The following is a 13,724-nucleotide window of genomic DNA, read 5'->3' on the forward strand; positions in this document are numbered from 1 at the left end:
AAATATCAAAGAGCTGATGTGCAGGGACGTTGCCTTATTGTCTGTAAAATGAAGCTCAGGAACATAACTGCTTCAAAGAGCTTCCCAATATTTTATCTGGTATCCTGGTTTGACTTCCTCCTCTATTTAAGCTATTATACATGGATCAGAGTGTGTACTAATTCTATCCTTTTGCCTGCAGGTCGGTTGTAATAAAACTAAGATGCAACTGTGACCTTGTTATTTTCATTTTGTGAGGTCAGACATGAATGGGAAGGTTCACTAAGAGCTGTGGAATACCTGCCTTCAGGGTCTGTCCTCCAGGTGGAAGAGGGAAGCAGCCTTCGAATCTGGTTGTGCTAAATAAAAGAAGTGTAGGGAGCCCTGGATATATTCTCTCTCTCTGGAAGACTGCTGGGCCCTCTGCGTGATGTGGGTGCCTCTCAGGTGGGCACTCGGAGGTTCTGGAGTTTCTCAGGACCTGTGAGGAGGGTGGGTGGCTGTGCCCATGCCCCAGGAAAAGGGCAGCCAATACTCCCAGCCTTGCAGGCTGATTCAGTTTTGCAAGAGCAGCCAAGGTCTGCAGAGCTCTGATATCTCAGAACCCCAGGTAATTCCTACTGCCTGGTGCTGGGATAAGTGTCTCTCCTGCCTGGAAGCTATGGAGGGCTTGGAGTCTGCCCTGTCAAGTGGAGCCCAGGAGCCCCACTGGGAAAGAAGAGTGTCAGGGTAGAGGGCCCAGCCACGAGTGCCTGTTCTGCTCCACCTGGATGGATAGGATGGTCCCAGGAGTGCCCAGCTCAGAGAGGGGAAAGCCAGAGCATCCTGCAGGGATCACTGGTCATGCCACAGCTCAGGATCAGGAGTACTTGGGAATGGGTGGATCGCCTGGCATCAGCCCTTGCAGTGTCTCATCACTTGGAGGGTGACAGTTGTGTCAAGAGAAAGGAAGGCAGGTCATGGTGCTGAAGAAAGTCTTACTGTATAGAGATACACAGTGGGAAAGGTTCACGTGGCTGCAGTCTGTCAGTTTGCCTAAATTCCATGTTTGCACCACACCAAGCCCTTTTCTGGAACTTCTCGTTGCCAACACAATACTTTGGAGAATTTTGGATCACCTGCTATCCTCACTCTTCAGTCAGAATCCAAGATCGCTCATTTGGTGAAGGCAGAAGACAAAGTCTGAGCACACACCAGGGAGGGTCCTTCCCTGCTGGGCAGCCACTGGAGAACCCAGATCCTCATCTTACAGTTCCATGGATTGGGGCTGCTCTGGGACTCTGTTCCTTTGGCACTGCCACCTGCCTTTGCATCCTGGGATTTGCCCTGAGGAAGCTGTCACAGCTGAAGGAGCTGACAGAAGCTGGTGGCTGCATGTGAGTCCACCTGCCCATCCCTGCACAGGGTGTTCCTGTGCTCTGCAGGAGGGAGAGGATCCCTCTCAACTCTGTTCCCCTGTGACTGACATACAGGAGGGAACATATTTGCAGGCATTTCAGTTCCTCTCCGCTGCTTCTTGTTGAACTCATGTTCCATTTTTCCTCTGGACTCTTCTCTTGCCCATCTTTCCTTCACTCCATTGCTGAGGGTCCCATTGTCACAGTGTCACTGCTGAAATGGTACAGAAAACCTCCCACCACGTCCCAGATGCCCCTGTTGTCTTCAACAGGATCCATGTCTGCACAGTGCCACTGTTACTGCTCCTGAGAGCCCTTGGACAATCCCAACCTTCCTTGCTTGAGTGACATATGATGGTTTTCTCCAGCCCCGGAGCTGGGATTCTTCCTGTGGGCACCACAGTCCACACAGCCTCTCCCTCTGTTTCCATACTCGGTGCCAAGGCTGAGGAGCCAGTGTTTGGACCAGCCTTCCAGAAGACTTGGAGCCACTGGCCACTGTCTTTGCTCAGTGGCCCAGACTGGCACCTCACACCAGTTCCTCAACACCTTTGTGCCCACTGGCCTGGCTGAGGTGCTTCTCAGACCTTCACCAAGCATCAGATAACATCCAAAAGAGCACACTGTGCTCTGTTATGGTTATTGTTTGTCTGGGGAGCTCCAAGACCAGCTTTGAGGTTTGGATGAGCTCAAACCTGCCTGGACCCAAGCAGGGTGAATGCAGATGTGCTGGTGTCCTGTCAGGAGCACTTTGAATTGAATAGGCTGTATTCCCACTAATATTCTGGCATGGCTTCCCCTGGTCTTCATCCCAGCCCTGCGTCTCCTTTGGTGGCCAGGTGAGTACAAATGAAGGGTTCAGGCCTGTATTACAGAGGGCTCCCCTGTGCTGGCACTGCTAGGGCACCTCCAGTGCTGTGTCCAGTTCTGGGCTCCTTGTGATGAAAAGGACATTGAGGGGCTGGAGCATGGCCAGAGAAGGGAACAAAGCTGGGGAAAGGTCTGGAGCACAATTCTGATGAGATGCTGCTGGGGGGGCATAACCTGGAGAAAAGGAGGCTCAGGGGGGACCTTCTCACTCTCTGCAAGTCCCTGACAGGAGGGGGGAGCTGGGGGGGGGGGGGGGGGGGGGGTCGGGCTCTGCTCTCGGGGAACAAGGAAAATGGCCTCCAGCTGTGCCAGGGGAGGGTCAGGTTGGACATCAGGAGGAATTTCTTCCTGGAAAGGGTGGTCAGGCATTGGAAGGGGCTGTCCAGGGAGGTGGTGGAGTCCCCACCCCTGGAGGTGTCCAAGGAAGGACTGGCCGTGGCACTCAATGCTCTGGGCTGGGGGACAAGGTGGGCACAGGGTGAACTGGATGGGCTGGGAGGGCTTTTCCAACCTCAAGGATTGTGGGATTCTGTTAATACCATAGGTGCTGCTTTTCAACACAACTCCATTTTCTCTTTGACTCCTGATAGAATTCACACACGTGGCCATTGCTTTGAGCATAGTAAGGGGCCAGGGAAAGGAAGGGTTTCTCTGAGGAATAAGAAAACAGCTACCGAAATTTTTTCTTTATGTTTAAAGCTGTGCAAAGCCCTTGGAGAAGAGGATGAAGCACAAACTCCCTCTCCTGGAGAAACAGAGCACCGTTGTACTGGAAATAGAACAGCAGGGCTGCTCTGTGGGGCACCTGCCAGACAGGTTTTGTCTTTGCAAAAATCCCAGATGGAAAGGCTGGACAGGCCTTACCATCAGGAGAGTGTGGCATGTCCAGACAGCAAATCCCTGCTCATCTGCAGCAGCAGAGCTGAGTGCAGGGCTGTCACTCTGCAGGTGTAGCTGTGTCAACAGTCCCAAAAGCACAAGTAGGCAGGCTCTGGAGGGCTGGGAGGGGTTGGTATGTGCAGGAAGGAGCTTCTCACACCTGAGGAGTGCTGGCTGGCTAGGCTGTGTGTGGTAAAGTCTGTGATATCTGTGGGGCTGTCTATGCCTGTGCCTGTGGGCGCAGACACCAGAGCTACACTGAAAACCATCAGAGACAGTGCTTTGTGTGAGCCCAGCACCTCGATGGACACCAGACACCTGCTCTGGCTCCCTGGCAGTCATGCCCTGTTGTCCTGACCAAAGCACTTCTGCTCTGTACCTCCTTTTCCTAGACTTGGCCCGTACTCAACATAAGTTGGTTCTCACAGATAGAAAGTCAAGAGGAAAATGAGGGCCAGCAAAATTCAGATGCCTCAATTCCCTCTGTGCCTCCGGGAAAAAATTTGCTTTGCTATCTGACCATGCAGGCAGTTCTGTGCCTTGGCCAGACAGGAGAGAGTAGCTTGTTGGGTGGAGGTGGAAGCAGCCAATGTGGCAGTGCAGGTCATGTTCAATCAGATTATTTGAGAAGAGGGGGAGATCCTGCCTGAGCTTCCAAGGAAAACAGGTTTCTCACCAGGTTCAGAATGGGCTAGCAACCCCCCTACTACAGCACCCTGACAGCTCCATGATGGACTTATTCCAGGTGATCCATCTTGAGAGGCTTGGCAGCTTTCTGAGAAGAAAGAGCTTCATCGTGAGGCCCTGCAGACACTGTCAGAACCAGTTGATGAGCCCTCCAGTTTGTGAGCATCCCCTTGGGAGGAAGCTGCAGACCCTGGTGAGGTCTCCTCTCAGTCTCCTCCAGGCTGAACAAGCCCAGCTCCCTCAGCCAATCCTTTTATGGCTTCCCCTCAAGACCCTTCATGCTGGTGAATGGTGGGATGTTGTGGCTCAACCCTGTGCCTAATGTAGCTCACAGCTGATCTCCTGGTTCCCTGCACCAGCAGGAGGGAACTAAGTAAGAATGGAGGACAGAAGGATTCAGATCCTGGAACTGCACATCAGAGTGACTTCCTGAAGACATTTGAACCTCATCCCAATTTCAAGGGGTTGGTGGAAACCACCTTGAAATCCAGCCAGTTCCTGCTTCCTGAAGAAATGTCAGTGCGACTGAAGCCACCTTTTTGGTGAGATCACAGCACCTACGTGTGACCTGGATGTCAGAACATTTCCAGAGAGGGGGCAGAGCCCCTGGCAGGTGCTGACTGAAGGTGGCACCGGGGAGGGGTTATTTGGGTAGGAGAGATTTGGGTGTCCCTGGAGAACATGTTATCCCCAGGTGAGCAGTGCAGAAGATGCTCCTGGGCCTCCTCTGGGGTCCTCTGCTGCTGCTGCCTTGGAGCCCAGTAAATGCATTGCTGCTACTGCTGCTGCTGCTTTGGTATAAATTTTTCAACTAATAACCGGTAGTACTGAGTAGTTCTGCTGTGTATAAATATCCTCTATGCAGCTAGAGTGGAATGGGCTTTGGAGGACAGGACATGACAGCAGAGGCTGCAGGAACAGGCACAGGGTTCTTGAGGCTACAAACACCTCAGCAGTGGTCACTGGTCATCAAAGGGATGGGATTTGGGGGTAGGGTAAAACCAGCCTTAAACAAAGCGAACAAAAACAAGCCTCTGGCAGAAGGAAACCACAGATGCAGCAATTCAGGTGTAATGTGGGGTTGGTTACAAACCAAGGAAGGATGAGCATGTTTGCAAAGGTGCTCCTCCTAGCAAAGGCTGAGGCTGCTGCCTTGTGCTACAACACCCCACACCCTCCTCCACTCTGAAAGCCCCAGAGAGGCAGTGGAAGGTAAGCAGGACCTCCAGGAAAAGGGGAGCACAAGTATGTCTGTGAGCACTGATTTTTACTGTATGTAACACTTCTGGTGTATGTTAACTTCTAATGGTCATTTGAAGTAAGTAATCCTAATTCTTTAGTTCTGTGCTTAATATGTGAATGAAACTACCAATAAATTCATGGATTTGTATAAAAACATGTTTCCTTTCATCTGCAACAAAGTGTTAAGTGTATGGAATTGGTAGGAATACAAGGAACTTAGTTCCTAATTTGCATGCAACGAGCTGGTAGAAATTTGAGGGTGGGAGTGCTGTGATATAAAAAACCAAAACTCTGTGAAGGACACACAGCCAAGGTGTGCAGGTAGTTCTTAGGGTCTAAAAACCCCTGGCCATACAACTGGGTCCCTGCCAAAGCTCCAGAGTGAACAAGAGTCTGGGCTTTAAAACCAGAACTTGCCTTTGCTGAAGCCCCCTGAGACCCTCTGCCCATCCTGCACAGCCTCAGGTGGCCTCAGGTGCTGCAGACAGGGGGGTGACAGCAGGTCGGGGGCGCAGAGGTCCATGCATGGGTGAGGAGTGGCCCTGGTGTGTCCCCAGTTCCCCTCCCCAGTGAGTCTGGGGTGGACAGAAGCTCTGGGGGAGGTGGCCAGGGATGAGCAGAGGGATCTGGATGGGTAGAGGGTGGCAGTGTGCTTGGGGAGGGGGATGCTGAGCAGGTGTGAGGGGCTGCACCCGCTGGCAGTGGTGGCCCTGGGTGGGTGATGAGGAGCAAGGGCTGCACAAGAGGAGTCTGAGGGGCCCTGAGGACTGGGCTAGGGGTGGAGGTGGCACTGGGGTGCAGCAAGGGGTCCTGGGGGTGCTGCTGTGAATGTCACAGGGTGAGGGGGTGGTGGAATGTACTCCAGTTGTGGCACCGGGCTCTGGGGCTTTTGGTCCCCTCCATGTGCAGGGTTCTGTGATGGGTACATGTAAGTTCCTACTTATGCTGCCACCTCATCCCACCCCACCAGGGCAGAAGGGCTGAGAAACAGGTATTGTTTCCCCATGTCACTGGAGAGAGAAAGTGTGCTTTAACCACAGTCTATCTTGACCTGGGAACTGGTGGAGAGATGCTGTGGATGTGTCAGTGCCTGTTGTGGAGGAAACATTGGATGGAAACACTGAGCTCACATTTTAAAAACCTCATACAGGCATGAAAAATGTTAATTTGACAATTGGAACTTTTTTTTTTTTTGCTTTGTATTTCCTCTATTTTTCAGGAATGAAGGCCCAGAGAGAGTGGGACATCACTGGGATCATTCAGCTTGGTATTGAGAGGAAGGAAAATCCCAGAACCCTAAATTCCTTGGGACAACCTGTGTGGGAAAATCACCTACACATGGAAGGCTGAGTATGAACTGACCCAAGGCAACGCGAGGAGAGAGCTTGTCCCATCCCAGTGTGCTTTCCCAGGAGGCTGCTCTGGTGGGGCTGGAGGGCCACTGGCTGGGGCAGAGCTGGGCTGAGCTCTTCTCCATGCAGGATTTGCTGCTGGGATTGTTTGGAGATTGGAAGGAGACCTCAGGAGACCCTCTGATCCCTCCCTCTGCCCGCAGCAGGTCCCTGGTCTGGACTCAGCTGCCCCAGAAGTGCTGCTCCAAACTTTGGCACCTGACAGGTATCTTTCCTGCACTTGAGAGCTGTGACTCCCTGGACCACTCACTCTGCTGTTTGCCTTTTACAAGGGGGCACTGGCAACACAGGCTCCCAGCTGCTCTGCTGCAGGTGCAGCAGCACAGGCAGGCTCTCCTCAGTAGGGCAAGGGAGTGCTCCAGTGCATCACTATTCCTGGAACAATCCTAGGCTGAGTCTTGTCTCATTCTCTGAGTAACTGTGACCTGGCTCAGCCCAGGTAGTTTATCACAGCACAGCTGGCTGCAGGATGTGGGTTAAAGCTTAAAAGATGTTCATAGGAACATAGGTTATTTGTTCATCTACTTTTCATATTCACTTGAGCCATATCTCAGGACCATTCCAGCTTCAGCCTACCTGTGCCCCACCTGGGTAGTCCCTCCCTGCACACAGGTGGGCAAATACCTGGGGAATCTTTTCTAATCAAAGGAAAATGCGGTGGATCTGGAATAGATGCAGGGGTAGCAGGGGGAAGGAGCCAAGGTCCTCCTGGGAAGAAGGAGCCAAGGTCCCAGCCTGCTCTGCCTGAGGGCAGCAGGAGGTTTGGCTGCGAGCCCAGTGCTGGCAGAAATGCCAAGGGGCTTGGGCAGGGTGCCAGCCACTGCCTTTGAAGGGGACCCTGACCAGAGAAGTGGGGTCTTCAGGAGAACAAAGCAAAATCAGAGCCAACAGAAGAAAGAGCCAGCAGAAACAAGAGATTCCGGCTGGTGTGTTCAGGAATCTTCCAGGAGAAACCACAGCTGTGAAAGAAATATTTCTGCCCTTGAAGGACTGTAGCTGTCCCAGGGCATGGAGCTGGCACCAGATGGTGGCAGCTGGGATGGCTGTGGCTGTCCCAGTGGTGAAATCAAACAGCAAACTGCGAGTAGACAGAGTGGCAAGACAAGGGTTTTAATAATGAAAGTGTTGCTGGTAACATAGGTAAGGAAATGTGCTTGCTTACAGGTTTGAAGCTGACAGCATCCCTTTAAATAAGGAAATACATTTGCTGAGAGGAGAAAGTTACCTGGAGAGCCCTGTACAAGGCTGCAGTGGAGCAGCTAACACTACTCTGGGTCAAGTGCTCTGAATATTCTCCACAGACTGGCTTCTAAAAATCTCTCACTTAGAAAAAGAAATTCTTTTTAAAAAAAGGCAACCTGTGATTGTCTATCCTAGCAGTGCCCTGTGACATTTGTACAGTAGAAAAGTGGTGCTTTAAATAGTGACTTGAAAGCTACTGCCACGTGCTTTATACAGCATGCAACAACACCATGGACTGGGGACCCCACCGGGGCTGCAGAGCCACCTCCGACAGCTCCAGCATCCCTGGGGAAGTGCCACGGGAGCCATGGCCAGGCTGAACCTCCTCCCAGTGGCTGCATCTCCGTGTGCTGTCCTTCCAGTAACACAAATATTAAATACACTCAGTCTGTAAATAGTTTAACAATCTTTGTCAGCAACAATATTTACTTAGGCAAAACCAGAATTGCAAAGAACAGACGTGTCCATCACACAGTCTGCAGCAAGTTCTTTGGTGGAAGCTAAGAAGTGAAGCAAAGGCTCCTTCTTGCTAGAGCCTGAGGAAGAATATTGCACAGAGACTCATAGGAGACATGCTGGTGATTCCACTGCGGGAGAGCTTCCTTCTCTGCCGGCTTTGGGAGAACGGGCTCCTCCAGGCTCGGTGATTCACAGCTGTTCTCCGGTAGCCTTGCTCCGGGCTGGGGGAGCAGTGACACTCGAGTAAACTCGGGAAGAAGGGGATGACTGCTGAGGACTGAGGAATAGGCAGAAGGATGGAGGGTAGATGGCAGAGGAGGGGAGGCAGCACAAGCAGAGGCTCACACAGACCCACAGCCCTGCTCCATGTGCCGGTCACTGAGTGTTCCTGTCTGGCTCCCCTTGCTCCTGGATCAGGCGGGGAATGAAGATCACCCTGACTTGGCTGTGCACAGAACAGCCCCTCCAAAGCCCAGCTGGTTCTTTCATACCATTTGCTCCTACCTTGGACCAAAATACATCACACATGTCTGTGTGTCCCATGGATGTGGCACACAGCCGTTCCACTGGGATGGCACATCCCTGTGATACCTGCACCCGCCTCCTGAACACCTGCCTCCAACCTCCACAGCTCTCTGCTCCAAGGTCACAGCCTGATCCAGTTCAGACTGCAGCCACGATGGCTCCTGGGCTTTTTGCCCCTCAACACATGCCAAGGTGCCACCATGAACATGGTGGTCTCCATCTCTCACCCCCCTGGAGCAGAGCTGGGCAAGGACTGGGCACTGCGGCTTCGGGGTAGGAGGGAAGCAGGAGCCAAGGCAAGAGACAAGGCTGTGCAGAGCCTCCTGCTCCTCAGCCATGGCCTGGGCACAGCCAAGGTGAGGCCAGCAGGGTTGTCTGGAGAGCCTGGATAGAGAGGGAGAGGGAGAGGGAGAGGGAGGGGAGAGGGAGAGGGAGAGGGAGAGGGGAGGAGAGGAGAGAGAGAGGGAGAGGGAAAGGGAGAGGGAGAGGTTCGGAGAGGAGAGGTTCGGAGAGGAGAGGGAGAGGGAGAGGGAGAGGGAGAGGGAGGGGAGAGGGAGAGGGGAGGGGCGGGAGAGGAGAGGTTCGGAGAGGAGAGGTTCGGAGGGAGAGGGAGAGGGAGAGGAGAGAGAGGAGAGGGTTCGGAGGGAGAGAGAGAGAGGAGAGGGCGGGGAGAAGTCGGGAGGGGAGAGGGAGAGCGTTCGGAGAGGAGAGGGAGAGGAGAGGGAGAGGAGAGAGGGAGAGAGGAGAAGGAGAGGGAGAGGGAGAGGGAGAGGGAGAGGGAGGGGAGAGGGAGAGGGGAGGAGAGGAGAGGGAGAGGGAGAAGGAGAGGGAGAGGTTCGGAGAGGTTCGGAGAGGTTCGGAGAGGTTCGGAGAGGAGAGGAGAGGAGAGGAGAGGAGAGGAGAGGGCAACATTGGGCTCTTTGCTCCGTGATTTCCTGTTACCACCCAGGTGAGGTCATCTCACCATGCAGTCTTGTCATAAGCTGCTCCAGTTCTCATGAGAGTGACTACTAAAACTGGGGGGGAAAGACTAAAGAAAGAAAACTGAAGTTCTTGTCAATCAAAGGAAGTGTTTTTTCAGGCACTGGTGTCCTCTGTTGGGATGTGTCAATGGAGGAAAACCAAAGTGTCAGAGTTGTGCTGTCAATTTGCAGTGACGGGAATTTCAAAGAAGTTTATATGCTGGGAAAATGACTCCAGTTTCCCCTGGATGAGGCACGTTAGCCCCGCATGTTTTCCGGCACGACAGAAACACTGCACTGCCTGCTGCAGGCTCACAGCATCCACCCCCAGCACCTCCCTTCACCACTGCTGCAGGTGCAGGTCCATGCTGGTGTTCAGGTTGAGGTCGGTAACATCCAGGAAATCGATGTTGAAGATGCTGGGACCCACGGGGGTGAGTGACCCGAAGCCAGTGGCAGAGCTGGGGGGGGTGAGGTCCAGCCACTCCATCGTTTCCCATGGAGACTCAGTGAAACTCATTTGTAAACTGGAGCCTTCGGCAGGGGAAGGGGAGAGCTGGGTTTCCATGGGCGAGAGGGGAGTCTGTAAAATCTCCTGGGAGTTGAGCAGTTCATCTGCTGCTTTGCCAGAGAACCCCTCCATCATCCCCTCAAAGTGGGGCTCCTCTGTCCCCATCTTCAGCAGGGCCATGTCGCTGACCCTGCCCAGGGGGCTGTTCAGCAGCACCTCGAGGTGGGCGTCGCTGCCGCCCGGGCAGTGCTCAAAGGGCAGCGGCGCGGGGGGGACCTGCTCGAAGGGGGCTGGGGGCTTGGGGAGAGAGGCACCAGTGCTCCCTGGAGACACCGTTATCTGAGGTACTTTCTGGAGGCAGGACCGATCTTCCTTGGCAGTGGCTGGCATTTCTGTCAACAGATGAGAGGGATTTGAGGTGCCCTGGCAGTGCCCACCACTGCTGGGCACAGGGGCACCACCACAGTCCTCCACCTGGACTCTTGGGCTTCCCCCTGGAGACCTGCTCCCCACTTGATCCCCTTGGCACTGCTCACCCACCCCCTGCCACGGGAAACCTCGCACATTCCTGCTTTCTGACCTTGATCCCCTGGGTTTGGACACAGTCCCCAGGGCACGAGCACTGTCAGCTGTCCCCAAAGGGCTGGGATAGGGCACAGGGGAGGGCACCAGCAGTACTGTACATGGGAGATGGCACTGGCAGCACTGGGAATGGTGGGGGACACTGGGGGCTCAGTGTGGGGAGGGGGCTGGCAGCACTGAGCACAGGCTGTTGCCCTGCTGCCCCTTCTCTCTGCGCAGTCTGCACAGGTGACAGCCAAGCCCAGACCACCCCACCGGGATGGCACACACACGAACAGGCTCTGGGAGGGCTAATATGCCTTTGGATTCAATCTCAGTGGCTGCTGGCACAGGAGGGCTGATGAAAGCTGTGTTCAACTCAGGCAGCTCTGCTGGGGTGCACAGAACGCACTGAGGCTCAGGGACCAATGCTGGCTGGGAGGGGAAGCCCTGGAGGGGAACAGAGAAGCAGTGCATACCTCCACTCTCAATCAGCACGTCCAGGAGCTCATCCATCTGCTGACTTCGTGTCATCTGCTGCAGCAAACGACAAAGAGGAGAATAGAGGGCATTAGGAGGAGAGTCCCTCCAGCCACAAGCCAGGTAGAAGGCTCTAGATCCCCAAAAAGTTGGGTCTGGTCCCCACAAATGGCTTCCTCCCATGCAGGAGAGAGGCCACACCAACATGAGGCTGTCAGTGGTGTTCAGGTGGGCACTGCAGGGACCTGGGACATCACGGTGGATCCAGGGACCAAGGTGCCCTGCTCTGCCACCAACCCTCTGCTCAGCAGACACCACAGCCTGCCCTGTCCCAGGGCCACCAAGACACACTGACATTTTGGCCCTGGCACCTCGCACTGCCACTGCCTGCACTCCCTGCATTGCCCAGGCATTTTCCTCTCCTGCCTGGAAACTGCCAGGACTTCCTGCACTCCAGCATGAGCCAATTCTCATCACTGCGACAGCATCACTCTGCATTCCTAAAGCCACCATCATTCCTGGCACTGAGGCTGCTGCTAGATTCTCATGGAAGGGGTTCATGGGCGATGGACAGTCCTCCCATGGGAACAGCACTCCGGGATAAGGCTCAGGGGGCAGATGGCACAGAGCATTAACAACCCCTGTTGTTAATGGGCTAAGGAGTGAAGGTGAGCTTCCTGGTGACTGGGGAATGCTCAAGGGTCTCTTCTTCACACAGCACTGAGCACCCCAAAGAGGAACACACCAGCACCCTGGATGTTTGAGGGGTGTCAGGGTGTGCACAGCAGACACTGTCTTGCCCAGTGTGGTCTCTGACTGCTTCATGGCAGCCAGTCAGCAGCTAACCCTTAAAAAAAAGCCCATGCCTCTGAAAACAGGCCTGTTCTTCCCAGAGACCCCAGAAGAGGTTGGAACTCCTGCAGCTGAGTCCCACTATCTGCAGAAGGACACCCTGGGCAGCCCCAGCCCTGTAGAAAACAAAAACCATGCAGTTACCTGCTTCACTGCATCCTCATAGGGTGGAGGCTGCTTTACCTCTGACAGGGCTGGGCTTGACTTAAAAAAACTTGGGGATGGAATAGAAAACTTTTGACCTGCCTGCACAGCCATCTGCTGGGGAAATACAGGGAAAGGGAGTCAGTGCACAGGGAGGCACAGAGGGAGGCCCAGCTCTCTCATCCCTGTTAAGGTCAGGCTGGGGCCAGGAAAAATAACTATTTTGTGGGTCAAACAAACAAAATGCCTGGCCTTCCAGCAGGGTAGAGGCAGGTAAACTAACTCCCTCAGCCTGGTTCTGAGTCCCAGGGCCAGGCTGACCTCTGGTTCCTGCTGGAGCACGGGAATGGTGTCCCAGAGCATCTTGGTGCTTGGCCCAGCCGGGGATGTGCAGGGCAAGGGGAAGACAGAGAGGGGCTGTTGGTGGTTGGCTGCACTTGGCCACTGATGTGGCACCTCCTAAGCTGTGTCCCAGCCCCTCTCCATCACTGCCTGTCTGGGGGCATCTCACAGAGCCCAGGCCAGGGAAGACCACGCAACAGAGGGAAACCTTGGCCTGTGCCAAACACCTGCATATGATTGTCAGCTTTTTGCCAGGCTCCCATTCCAGGAGAGACCTCTTCTGAAGGTCCAGTGCCTGCCAGCTGGTGTCCCCATCACTTCTAGGCCCTTGTGTGTTCTTCCCCACTGCCTTGTCCCATGAGAGCCAATGCCACGGGAAGCAGTATCACCCCTGCAGGTGGGTTGGATCCAGGGGTGGATCCAGGGCAGCAGTGAGATCACTCGGCCTGGCCACGCACATCCTGGCCACCCTTCTCTGGAGAGCAGCTGGATGGAACACCGTCCCTGGCTCTTGAGGAACAGCACTCCAGTGCTGGGCACAGAGTGGTTCTTGCTGAAGAAGGACCCTCACCCTTGGGACTGTCTTGCAGGCAGCAGAGGAATGCTCAGGATGGTGGTGTCACAGCTGAGATGAGCTACAGGACACCATGGGACCATCCCCTCCATATGCCCCTTCCTCTCAGGCTGGGAGGGAGAAGCTGGAGATGACCCCACAGTATCACTGCTCCCTCCTCACACTCACTGACCACTGCCCAGCTTTCCAGAGCAGCCCCACTGCCTCTCTGGAATATCATCTCACAGTACTGTGTCCCACTGCCTACTGCTCCCACAGCTCTGCCCCAGTGCTCAGTTCACCTCTACAGCCCCGTTGCTGGGGTCACCCCCTGCATTCCCTGCTCTTTGCCCCCTGCCCAGCTCATCCTCCTCATGGCCCAGCTCACCCAAACCTGTGTTCACATCACCCTCTTCACCCCTGAAGCAGCCCCACCACCTGCCTCACTCCAACCCCATTGCCCTCCATGCCCATCCCACTGGTAGCCCTGTCTCTGCCCCTCCTTGCCCTAAATTGCTGCCCATTCCCACCTCACTGGCTGTGCTGGTGCCAACTGCCCATGGCACTGCTGGAGGGGTTGGACATGGTGCCGTGCCCACGCTGTGCCACCGTGCAGGGTTGCCCACA

General features: G+C 54.6%; 1 protein-coding gene across 2 annotated transcripts in view; it reads right to left on the reverse strand.

Annotated features, from left to right (window-relative positions):
• Window positions 1-9,555: 9,555 nt before the first annotated feature.
• Window positions 9,556-13,724, reverse strand: part of MYOCD (myocardin) — a 35,137-nt gene continuing 30,968 nt past the window's right edge. For both annotated transcript variants that reach the window (XM_039384067.1, XM_039384066.1), the window contains exons 11-12: window positions 11,206-11,263; window positions 9,556-10,557 (exon numbers count right to left, since the gene is read on the reverse strand). In XM_039384067.1, the coding sequence (XP_039240001.1) occupies window positions 9,995-10,557; window positions 11,206-11,263 (621 nt within the window). In that variant the 3' untranslated portion in view covers window positions 9,556-9,994. The remainder of the gene's footprint in view (window positions 10,558-11,205; window positions 11,264-13,724) is intronic.

Source organism: Pipra filicauda, unplaced genomic scaffold (genome assembly GCF_003945595.2).
Source record: "Pipra filicauda isolate LSUMZ 115617 unplaced genomic scaffold, ASM394559v2 scaffold337_size785800_pilon, whole genome shotgun sequence".
Taxonomy (NCBI): domain Eukaryota; kingdom Metazoa; phylum Chordata; class Aves; order Passeriformes; family Pipridae; genus Pipra; species Pipra filicauda.